The 13,522-nt window shown below is 32.3% G+C and overlaps 1 protein-coding gene across 1 annotated transcript; it reads right to left on the reverse strand.

Annotated features, from left to right (window-relative positions):
• Positions 1 to 7,877: 7,877 nt before the first annotated feature.
• LOC101882091 (uncharacterized) lies at positions 7,878 to 11,975 on the reverse strand. Its single transcript, XM_068224235.2, has 6 exons — positions 11,777 to 11,975; positions 11,249 to 11,294; positions 10,937 to 11,037; positions 10,151 to 10,252; positions 10,009 to 10,055; positions 7,878 to 9,858 (listed from the first exon to the last, which is right to left on the reverse strand). Exons 1-6 carry the CDS (start codon positions 11,850 to 11,852, stop codon positions 9,586 to 9,588), a joined length of 645 nt encoding a protein of 214 aa, XP_068080336.2. The 5' UTR covers positions 11,853 to 11,975; the 3' UTR covers positions 7,878 to 9,585.
• Positions 11,976 to 13,522: the final 1,547 nt, after the last annotated feature.

The raw sequence follows: 13,522 nt of genomic DNA on the forward strand, positions 1-13,522 counted from the left end.
ATATGTTATTGTATTGCTTTTGAGTCACATGCTGCTTTTTGTAACATATGACTCTAATAATGAACATATGACTGTTATAATCTAACAAAAATTGAAAACTATCATTATTTACAAACTCATACAGAACTATTGCTGTCACCATATCAAAAACTGTTGCTGCAACGTCTATAGACATTATAAAAATGCATTCAATCATCATCTTAATTATTATTGTTATTTTTATTATTAGTTACTCTCAGCACAGTTTATATCGAAGTTGAGATTTAGTAGCACCATGTTGGGGTTTCATAACATCTCATTTTTACGATGTGGGTCGTTAGCCCAATGCTCAACCTACAACCTGGATAACTAGGATATACACTCATACACCATGGACAATTAAGCTTATCCAGTTCGCCTATAGAGCAAGTCTTTGGACTTGTGGGGGAAACCGGAGCACCTGGAGGAAACCAATGCAAACACGGGGAGAACATGCAATATCCACACAGAAATGCCAACTGACCCAGCCAGGACTCGAACCAGCGACCTTCTTGCTGTCAGACGCTACCCACTGCACCATCTAGCCACCCCTATTATTACTATAATTATTAATTTTCTTTATTCATTTATTCATTTTCTTTTCAGCTTAGTCCCTTTATTATTATTATTATTAATGTTGTTGTTGTATTGTTTGGGCAGTGAATCACTTCACATTCAAAGGAACAACTACATTTATGAATTTAAATATATTTTGATTAGGATGTAACAGATTTGAGTGTTTCCCAGAACAGGATTGTGGGTGGAAGGGCATCCACTTCATGCAACATATGCCAGAGCAATTGGTAGTTCATTTCACTTTGGTGACCACTAATAAATCAGGGACTAAGAAAAAGGAAAGAGTAAGAGATTTTAGCTTAGCACATCTTCAAACTAAAACAATTAATTTACTTATTTTCACTTATTATAGATGTTTTAAGGCTGTAAAACCCCTCTTTATACACTTTTCACAGTCAGGCATTATCATTTTCACACTTTTCTCTCTTGTTTAAAAACTCTCTAAGTTCAAACTTTTGTAGAAAAATACCTCCAATATTATATTATTAAATATATATTAACTCCATTTGATCTTCATTTATTTATTTCGTAATGGTCTCCTACAGCCACATAACTTCTACCTTCTTTTAGCATGTCCAGAAGTTCAACTTTTTGGGCATGGTTAGCATCTTCCTCTGCCTATTGGGTGCTTACCACAGGTGCCTTTAAAGGTGCAGAATGTTGCATCAACATTGTGGGGAAAAAATGCGATAGGAGGTTTATGTAAATTTGGCAAGCTGAACGCATTCTGTACTGTAATTGAAACATGAAAAGGAGAAGATTGATTGACAATGGTCTACAGCCAATCAGGATGCAAAACACAAAGCGCTGATTAGGATGGAGAACAAAATGCACTGTAGGATGTCAAATTACACACACAAAGGCTGAAAAACATGAACCGCATTATAGTGAGGAACCACAGTACTGGAAAAAACTTCCTTCTGTAAATTGATTTGCACATTATGTGCACGAATACAGTATGTCATGATATATAGTAAAAAATTGCTAAGCTAATCAGCATTATATTTTGAAATATACATTTATCTGGATAAAGTTGCATGAGAAGACTTAAAGAACAGATAAATGTGTTGATTCTCAGTTCATCAGGCTTATCAGTCAAAATATATCTATCTGCATTTAATCTACATGGTTAGAAGGACAGTTTTAAAGCTACTTTGAGTCTCATTTGTGGACTTTTTGTGTAACAGCAGCCTCTGACATTGAATATGAATGAAGCACAAATTATATATTTGGTCTCCATTATGTGTATTGTATGTTTGTGTATTTATTTTTTTTATTATGCTTTTTGTCAATAACATAATAATTTGAGCCTCTTATATAACATTATTAGTACAACATCTGTTATAGGAAGCTGTTCACTCTGAGGACATTATCAATGCTTAAACTTATCACTTGAACAAATCTGTCATAGAAATGGTACAAGTTGTAGCGCTCAGAAACATATTTTTTTCTAAGTGTAAGTTCTGTGTGGATGTGAACACTCTTTACAAGTTGGACTCTCATAATTATGGTAATAAGGCATGGAATGAATGCACCCTGAATACACAATGTTACAGTGACACTCCAAAATATGTGAATACCAGGCACACTTTTGAGGTTGAAACTCTTGTGGTCTTGCTGTGAGTCTGCAATTTTGCTTGACATAATGTCACTTTGACTGTTAAAAAACAGCTTGGAGCTTGCAGTAGTGTTAACTGAGAGTCAATTGACCACCTTTCTGAAAGCTAAAATGATGAATGGGACACCATACATACTCACTTGAAGGGATAGTTCCCCCAAACATGAAAATTACCTTATAATTAGTTTTAAACTTTGAGTTTCTTTCTACTGTTGAACACAAAATATTTTAAGGAATGCCGGTTACTGGCACCCGTTGACTTGAAAAAAAAAAATGGAAGTCAGTTCTTCGAAACAGAAAGAAATACTCAAATAGGTTTTTAACAAGTAAAGGGTGATTAAATACTCACAGAATATACCTCATTGGGTTAACTACTGATTTATGGACCCATGCACATGTACTGTAGACATTGAAGTGAGGCATTTGAGATTACAGTAGGCCTGGCTGTCAGTACGGTATGCCTTGGCCAATTGCCAATCGTTTTGACATGTTATAACATCACATTGGTTTACACTTCTTCACAACACTGTGTTGCCAGATATAAGCAAAAAACTGGCTGCATAAAGCATTGTTTAACTGGTGTTTAAATCAGTGTCAAGTTTATGTGTTTAAGGCGATGATAACATAAGGTTATAGGAAAAGTTCACACCAAAAAAAAGGCAAAGTGATCATAATTTCTTCACCCTCAGGTCATTCGAGATGTGAGTTAACAGTAGCTGCTGATTTATATACTCCAGTGGTAACCATCATTGTGAGAGATTTACAGGGAAATCAAATTTAAAACTCGTGGTTCCTGGCAATTCTCTGAGGGCTTACGATTGGCAGAACAATTGGTCTTTGCAAGAAACGAAACAATATTTGAAAACATTCTTATATTTAATCACTATTAAATTGTCCAGTTCTATCATTTGAACCAGTTCATTTTGGAGAACTGGATGTAGTAGTTCATCCAACTGAACTGAACCATTTAAAATAATTCAAAGCAAATTTACTTAAAGACGTGCCTGAAAGTCATTCGTACTTGAAAGGAGCAAATATATCAGCATACTGTATGTGATTCTATGATGTTGGGCTTGCGAAATAAGATAAGCCATGAAGAGGAACAATCCAACTCAGATCAGTGATGGAGTAAAAGACTGAAACTAAAGTTTTATGGATTCTGTAATGTAAAAAGGTGTGTTGACGAAGAGTTTATAAATGTGACAAGCATTAGTAAATATTTGGTAAATCAGAAATTAAATGTACAAAAGAAGAAGCTTGTGGACAAGGGCTGGATTTTCCCAATTGACATTTAAATGTAATAATGTTGAAAATAATGTTAATGCTCAATGTATCATCAGGAATCATGGGGATTCACTTTACTTCGCTTCTGTGTTTTTTTATGTATCTCAAAGTGTCAGTGATATGAATTTCATGAATTACAAAGAACTAAACACTGCAAAAAAATATATGATTAGTAAGTCCTGACAGCATAGGTTTTTAGGTTATTGGAACTTATTAAAATAAGTTTATCATGTTCTAACTTAAATGTATAAGGTATACAAGCTGTTTTAAGTCAGTTTAACATGACATACTGTAAGTTCAATGGACTCATAAGGTTAATTTAATTTAGCTTAAAAATTTAAGGTAACCAGGATTTTTTTGCAGTGTAGTTTTAGCAAAATATGTTAATTTAAGTCATCTCCTTAATTTGGAGATGACTTGAGGTTGAATAAATTACTAGCAAGTTTCTTTTTAAGCTTGAAAAGTCCTTACAAAGTCAAATGAGGGTGAGTAAAACTCATTTTCCCATACAGAAAATGAAATATCCAGTTTAAAAGAAATTTAAACCTTGACAATGACATTTCGAAAGATGCGTCATGCCGGGAAAGGAAATAGTACAGGACTGACGCACTTTATTTTTTAAGTTCTTATTATGTTTTATCTCTTATGTCTCTCAATAAGACATGAATTTGACATTAGTTGCTTCTTATTTGTTTTGTTACTATAGAAATGAGACAGAGTTGCAAACATTACCAAGATGAAGATTAAAACAACATATTTTACAAAAGCCAGTCGGTCCACAAACAGACACACAAAAATAAATCCGAGAGAGAGAGAAATCTGTAGTGTGGTCTAGTTTGCAATGAGTGCTATCTATATTAAAAAAACTGATGTTAAAATTAGATTCATTCGTTCATTTTCCTTCGGTTTAGTCCATTATTTATAAGTGGTTGCCACAGTGGACTATTCCGGCATATGTTTTACGCAGCGGCTGCCCTTCCAGTCGCAACCCAGTACTGCGAAACACCCATACACTTTCACAATCGCACACACTCATACGCTACGGACACTTTAGTTCATTCAGTTCACCTACATTATACTGCATGTCTTTAGACTATGCGGGAAACCAAAGGACACAAAGGAAACCCACGCCAACACAGAGAAGACGCAAACTCCATACAGAAATACCAGGTGGCCCAGGCGGGACTTGAACCAGTGATCTTCTTGCTGTGAGGTGACAGTGCTAACCACTAAGCCATCGTGCCGCATATTAAGATTAGATGTTATGCACAAACAAACGGTACTAATTCAAGACGATAGTTGACACCAATTCTTTATGCAGCTGGACATTTAAGTTGCCACTCAACTCACACGCTTGTTTCTCAGCATCCATAAATGAACAAATAATAGATTGAAAACACCTTGTCGTTAAAAACAAACATAAAATCCATCCGTCTCTAAATTCTTTAGGATTTAAGACCAAAATCTCTATAAAAGGTCATAAATGTGTGACGATAAGTCTAGAGAGGTTTACATATGCAAAGATTTGGCAATCAACCTTTCATTGCTCGTAAGAAATTTAAAGCATTCCTGTTTCGCTTAATTTGATCGTGAAGCCATTGTGATATGAGGACATACTGAAGCATTCAGTATTAAGCATTCGATTTATTAAGACGATTTAATGACGACTTATAACATTTGGTTCTCGCTGCTTTTTATGTTTTTCTTTCATCTCTTGTTTACATCACAAGTTTTACCATTTAATTCGATGACACTAACCTATAGCAATGCATTGATGATCACAAATGTTAGGTCTAAAGCTGGTTTTTAGTGCAGCACTCGGATTAACCGTCTATTTGGTTTATATTACGAGAATAAAACAGAACCATAATTGGAGGGGAGGGGGGGATGTTTCAGGCCATACCAATTCAGTAAGGTTGAATTTTATTTATTTATTCATTTATTTTCAGTCTGGAAAACAGGTTTTGTGTGCGCTTGTTGAGATTTTTGTCCTTTAACCAAACCACCAAATTTCACATGCCAGACCTCTTTGAATGTGCCAAAAATGACTGGAATCCTCTCTGTATCGCTGCCTTGTGCATTGTGCAACAGTCAATCCCTTTTTACTATGTGTGGAAAGGCACTTTTTATAATTAGATGTTTTATTACGTGTCAATTTTTATAAAGAAAAGAAATTAGATTTTATTGAGAACTGTCTGTCTCTGAATAACAAGAGGATTTTGTGTCAGTACTCAGCAAAAGGCATCCATTGATGTACTTTATTTGCCGGATATGAGCAATGCAACAGCATTTGCTAAAACCCTTGAGCATCTTGATCTGTCATAAAATGAACTGGATTTTAAAGCCAAAACAAAACCACATGCAGGCAGTGTGTGTTTGCGTGTTTCTATAAATGTCTCCTTCAAATATTCTGACACACAGTTTGAAATATGAAGAAAATGTAACGCATCTACTTAAAGTCGACTGAACTACAATCGCTGCTTTCAGGAGGCTGAATTTCAGTGCTTTCTATTTGTGGTACCTGAAAGGAGTGGCGCAATACAAAACTAATTTTGTAATCAATTCAATTGAAAAGTTAACTCAAAATAGAAGAACCTCGAGGTTTCCTCTAATTATTTAAACATCTGTGTCTTATCAGAATAAAGAGGCTGGCTTTGGGTTATTTTGAGTGTCTGGGTTTATCAGATATTCCTAAGTGTGGTCAGGGTTGTATAATTCACATCAAAAAGCTTCTGGCTTTAAATGTATTATTATATCATCTATTTTCGTTTATTGTGCTCCTGGCATTGGCTCATGTTGAGAAGTATAATAGAGTTAGCCAAAGAAGGCACAAAAAGAGTTCACATTCAAAGAGGCCTTTATACTGTATGTCGCTTTTAAATCCAACATGCATAACTATCGATACCACCAAGTGGTGGGACATTGGCGGTGCAAGATAATCAAATCCTATAATCCAATCATTTTGGCATTTCTGATGAAGGACATAAATATTGTTTATTACAAATCACACCAAACCCAATTAGGCATCAATGTTGTTTGTAAAAGTGTTCTTTTATAACCGCTCCTTTCTGGATCCGCATTACATAATATTGGAAATGCTTTATGCCTTTCCTTCAGCCATATTCGAGAAATTATTCTTGACAGCAGAAATTCAAGTGTCAATAGTGATGAAGGCACAAGTTTGTTATTATACTACAGTGACTTCAGTTTAAAAAGATATTTATTACTGTTAGACGTTCAGACCCATCTGGTTACTTCCTGTCAGGATGTGGTGTTTTATGATCTGAAAAATGCACTAAAACATGTGCTTGAAAATACACTATGCTTCTTATTCTGTGTTTGTGTAACCTTGAAAAAATAAAAATAATATAATATATATAAACGTCTATTAAATGTTATAGGGGGAGTACGAAGGCCCACAAAAGTTGTCGTGGTGGGGAGAAATGCGGGTGGTATTCTAAAAATACTTTTGCATTCCCTTAGAAAGATGTTTGCATTCTATGTGTTGCCTATATATAATTATTAGCCCCCTTTGATTTTTTTTCTTTTTTAAATATTTCCCAAATGATGTTTAACCGAGCAAAGAAATGTTTACAGTATGTCTATAATATTTATGTAATAATATCTAAAATATTATTTACTGTCATCATGGCAAAGATAAATTAAATGAGTTATTAGAAATGAGTTATTAAAACTATTATGTTTAGAAATGTGTTGAAAACAATCTATCTATTAAACAGAAATTGGTGAAAAAAAATCAACACAGGGGCTAAAAACTCAAGGGGGCTGATAATTCTGACTTCAACTGAATATCTATGAATTTTCTTTGCATCATACACTAGAGACTTCTGATATTTCACATTTGGCATTATTATCATTATTATTTTGTATTATACATTGTTCAGGCAATACAGATATAACAACAAATAAGTGAACAGGACAAGGTGGGGGGAGGAAAAATAAATTGTAATAATAATAAAAATAATAATTGAATTAAACAAAAATTTTAAGAAAAAAAGGGTTAATAAAAATAGAGAAATTGCAAATTCATACACCACAAACCTTCACAAGATCTGACCTCATTAAATAAATCCTCTGGTAAGTATGGATGTTATGTTAAAACCCATATGCAACAAAAATGGATCTCACATCTCAAGAAATAAAACATCTTTGCCATGTAAAGCACAATTTAAGTCATCCAGTGGTACATATTCAAGTTTTGCCCTGTGCCATAAAGACTTTGTAGGAGTTTTTTCTGTTATTCAGTTCAGGAGAATACCTTTTCTTGCACAAAATGTCAGGAACTTGCCAAGTGTTTTTTATTTATTTATTTATTTTTATTTATTTTTTTGTTTATTCATTTATTTATTTATTTTTTGTTCATATTCATCTCATCATATATCCCAAGGAACATATGCTTTGGGTCACAACCAATATTAATAGTTAAAATAGAATTAATTTCTTGTTTAATCATGGCCCAGAATTTCCATGCAAAGCCAGAAACAATGAGCAAGGTCTCCTTCCTCTGTTTTACATTTCAGACACATTGTGACAACTCCTCTTAAAACTGGTGCCTCCATGAGAGAGAGATGTGAGCTTGATGTAGAATTTTTAGTTGCATTGCTTTTACTTTATTACTGTACATGCACTTAGGAACATTGCAACTGCAACATTAAATACAGCTTCCTTCCATTGATCATCTGTGATTTGTATATCAAGGGTCCTTTCCCAAGTCTATTTCAAGGAGCTCAAATTTGAAGAGCCACAATCCTTGAGGACTTTGTCACTTTATATTTTAAAAATATAGGTAATTTATACAGTGTAAAACCCAAAAAGTTAAGGTAAAAACCATTTAAGTTCAAAAACAAATGCTAATGAGTACTGTGAACTTAATCCATTTGAGTAAACGAAGCAATTTGAGCACAGTAAAACCCAATAAATGAAGAGAACTCAAGCCAACTGAGTACTGTAAAACCCAATAAGTTAAGGCAAATTAAACCATTTGAGGAAACAGATTGCACAAACCGTTTGAGTTAAAAAAAACTAATCCATATGAGTCCTGTGAACTTACTCAATTTAAGTTGAGTTAATGAGGTATTTAATTAACTCATTACTTTCAACACTGAGTTCAAAACTCTTTTCAAATGAGTAGAAAATTACTTTCAGTATATTTTAAGTTAACTCCTGTCATTTTATTTGATAAAGTTGACTGTTGGGTTTTAAAGTGTAAGCATAACCAAATGCAATTCCTTTCCTTAAATGATTATTGTGCATATGCATAATACATCTTGAGTAGTTGAGAGCTCAGTACTTTTTTCAGAGTGAATATTATATGAAAATGATAGCTATATTAAAAATACAGGCCTATGTCTCTGTAAGAGAGAGCTGTTAATGATTAATAAGACAATAAAAGTACAATAATTGTTATTATTTTAATTAAACACATTTTTTTCAGCCCTTTTCTAAAAAAAAAAAAACATTCATTTTCTTTAGTTTATATGACAGATGAACAACTGTGTGTGATCCTGGTATTTATCATGTGGGCACCAAGTAGCAATAGCATTTTTGAACTTAGGTGACTGTTTATTTATTTAATATTTTTCCCATGAGGGAAACAACTCATAAATCTTGATATAATGTAGTATTTTGAAAATGTAAAACTGCAGAATATTTTCTGTGAAGTTTGTGTTTAGGGTTAGGCTTGGGGAATACGAAGTACAGAATACACAGTTTAAAAATCATTACGTCTATGGGAAGTCCCTACAAAAGATGAATACCCAGTGTGTATGTATGTCAAACTAGAGTATAAATAAAACATAAATACTTTTTAAAAACTATATAACGAATTACAACCAAACTTCAAAAGTTAAAAATAGAAACAAAATCTAAATATTAAAGAGCTACAAACGTTACTCAGTGATACTAAATGAACACTGCAGTGACCATTTAATTTATAGCAAAACCCCCAAAAACTCCACAAAGAAAAGCAAGCCATACAGCTTTTATAATAACATACATGTGAATAAATGATGACAGAATTTTCATTTCAAGCTAAATGATCCATTTTTACAAAAGCTACCAATGACATGTTACTTCTTCGCTTTGGTAAAAACAACCTTGGAGTAATTGACAGCAGACTCGTCACTCGCGTCGCTGCTAACGCTTGTAGCGTCAGCACATCTCGCTTGACCTTTTCCACTGACCTTCTTCCTTTGGGACTCTTTATTGTTCACATAGTCTATGCGTGTTGTTTTATTCTTAAAGTCCACTCGTCCAGAGGAAACCCCTTCTGAAACATTGATGTAGTCGGATGTTTTCGAGCACTCTGGAATACTCACGTACCGCTGAGATCTACTGGAAATCTGACAAACAAAAACAAAATCCCATATGAAACAAATACCTCGAGTAAAGAATTGCGACACCTTTGAAATGGCCCGTAACGCATCTGGAAGAAGTAACAAATGCCTTTCAGGTGTGTGAGGGAGAAAGTTAATGGTTTTCGGATGACTTACCGAGCCTTCAGGAGTCCCTGAACTAGTAGAGGATGAATTATCTGCTCCTAATTGGTGACAAGGGCAAAATTTAGCGTGAATCCCTCAGCAGATGAACAGTAAGACTTATTGTACTGTATGATGATGTCTGTGTTTTTTTTACCGTCGTCGCATGAGGTTGGAGCAAGACTTGTACACAAAGCATTATGTAAAGATGTCGATTCTCCTGTGTCGCTGGCCATGTGGATATTGTCTTTTTTGACGCCTGAATTAAAACATAAAAATATAAATAGGACTGTTGAAAGCTATTTACTGTCTGACTAATTTAAAAAGACACTGATATGTGCTATGGTAAAATGAAATAACAGTTGTCACCATGCTCGGTTGATTGATTATATAAAGAAGAACTTCAAACATTTATTACTACAATATTTCTTGAAAATAAATGTATTAATATGCAAATTAGGCATTCTTTAATTAAATGTGCACTAATTTGCATACATTTTACCATAAAAATCACATGAAGTCAGGTTAATTTGTTAACATACAGTATTAAAGTAAAATGGTATTTTAAGAATCTATTTTATCCCTTCATTTCAATCCAATTCAAAAATATATTTTTAAACACCCATAAAAAAAAATAATAAATTATATTAATAAAATTATATAATTTAAAATATATTTATTTATTTATTTAAAATAAATGCATATAAAGAGCAAACTATAGGTATAAGAGCTTCATTCTCTTTACAAAAAATACAGAATATATGAATAAATCTGCGATGTGTAATCTATAAAAGTTGCTGAACTGGTGATTTATAGCTCAGTGTATAAATTGATGTGCGACTTAAACGTGTACAGTTTGTGGGATGTTTTCTTTCCATTATAGGCTGAAGAAATAAAAGCAGTTTGTAAAGGATTCATGCAAATGATACAGTGATGTACTCACGATTTTGCATGGAGATGATTTTATACAGAATTAATAGGAGAATGAGAATGACAGCAGCGAGGAAGCAGATGATAGCGTACACCAATGGATGAAGAACATTACTAAAACAAAGCAGAAAATAATACACAGTGAAAACATCAAGAAAAGTAAAGTAATACTTGTAAAGTATTTAGCCAACTTATAACATATTACAAGATATTACACAATGTAAAAGTCAAAGGCTGAAAAAGCAGTAAAAATAATAATGTAAATCACCGAGAAAAAAAATTAAGTAAATTAAATAAATATATGTTACATAAAATAAAATGTTACCATGTTATGTCTCCAGTGGTTGAATTCCCATTTACAAGTTTGTTATCTGCAGGAAACAAAACATTTAATTAGCATTAAAACAAATTGATTTAGGCTAATTGTGCAAAATAATGTTATAAATTTCATGTCACAGATTCTTTTCGAGCATCATTCGCATTAACCCCTTACATGTTTTAGCTGATGTTAGTCACAGAAATAGTTTGAATCTTACATTTTATTATTCCACATGTTAGAATTACTATTTTTACTATACAAATCTGTTTTTTTTATATCAAAACTATTCAGATCTTAAAAATTAAGTAACAGGAGTATTATAAAGATCTGTTTTAATCAATCTAACCTGCATTGCATAGCATTTTTCATTTTGTAATATTCTAACCATTATTATTTTTGTAGTAGTATTGGTTTTATTATTCCTGCTACTACTATTATTATTACTACTTTATTTTTATATAAAAAAATTAAATACATATAGCAACAAAAATGTATCTGCCCTGATTTAAAAAGAAGCTGTGCCACGTGTCTTACCTGCCACATTGAAAAGAAACATGCAGAGTGTGATAAAGAATACAGATTGTATATTCCACATGTTGAAATCAGACATTATTTCATTAACTTCCTAATTCCTCTTTTTAATGATCTTAAATAGTATAATCAAGTTAGTCATCAAGCCCTCTCTTAAAAGAACAAGCACGGAAGTGCTCAGTGATTAGCATCAGCGCAGTGGAAAGTTGTGGTTGAGCATCACCAGTTTTAAATAACATTAAAGATAAAACACTGTATCCTGCTCATTCAAAGATAATGTACACTTCAAATGTTGAAATTTGTACATGAATATAACCTTTAAAAATCCATTTTAGTGCATATTCCCATTTAATTACATTGATAAATGTTAAAAATGATAAAAGTTAATATAATAAATATAATAAAAATAATTCAGAATTAAAATATTTTTTTCTGGATAATAATATTTTGTGCCATTTTGATGATCAAAACTGAACTATTATCCTGCTGTATTATAATAGGTCATATATAACTTATTATTTATGCTAGAGGGAACAAATATGCAAGGGGATTTTCAAGCATCGAAGCAATAAATCTGTAATTATTTATTCATGAACTTCACAAAGTGACCTCATAAATTAAATTTAATTAAAATCTAAATATTGCATATTTTTTACTACACTGTAAAACCCAAAAGTCAACTTCATTAAATAATAATAAATTTTAAATAAAATAAGTAAACTCAAAATTTACTGTAAGTGAATTCTACTTATTTGAAAAGAGTTGAAGGTAATGAGTTCATTAAATATCTTTTTACTTTAACATAGATTAGTTTTGTAACTCAAATGGTTTGTAGCAATCGCCTTCCTTAAACGGTTTGAGTTACCTTACCTTATTGGGTTTTATAGTACTCAGTTGGTTTGGGTTCTCTTCAGTTATTGGGTTTTTATGTGCTCAAATTGCTTTGTTTACTCAAATAGATTAGGTTCACAGTACTCACCAGGATTAGTTTTTGAACTACCTCAACTTTTGGGGTTTTACAGTGTCCGATTTACAGATGACTGCTAAATGACAGATGACTGCTAAAAATGTCATTCAATGTCAAGATTGTCTGGCATACAGTATTTAACAGAACTCATTTTGATATAATGTTACTTTAAAGTACCCAATTAAGGATCACAGTGAAGCTACAAAATATATTTAAATTTGACTACTTGTATTCTTTGCCACTAAACCTCTAATCACTAGGATATATCCCTTTGCCAGAAACAAGTTTTTTAGTTGTTTAAAATGTGGTATAATATAATTTTGTGTGATCACTTATTCTGAAAACATATATATGATATATTTGAATAAGTGCAGGCCAGAATAGTAATTCGATTTTATAAACATATTGGTTGTACTTAATGAAAAAAAAAAAAACATTATTTCATCCATATTTTATCTTTATTTATTTTATTTTTGTACAGTATACTGTATTTGTGGATACTAAAATGGGAGCCCTTAAAATGTCTCCAATTTAAATATACAAATATAGTAAGCTCTTTTTACATCTCTTTAAGTCACAAGTTTTAAATAAATGTATACAGTATGTTTATTTTAATAATGTAAAGCTTTTGCTTGATGTTTGCTTTGCTTGATATGAAGTAGTATTATATTTTTATCTGTAAACGTGTGAAAACATTTCATTTTACCAATGTTGGTCATCAACAGTGTGTTAACAGAATTTAAAGTACAAACTCTCTCTCACACATCTCTCCCACCTACTGT

This window comes from Danio rerio, chromosome 11 (assembly GCF_049306965.1).
Source record: "Danio rerio strain Tuebingen ecotype United States chromosome 11, GRCz12tu, whole genome shotgun sequence".
NCBI classification, from domain to species: Eukaryota; Metazoa; Chordata; class Actinopteri; order Cypriniformes; family Danionidae; genus Danio; species Danio rerio.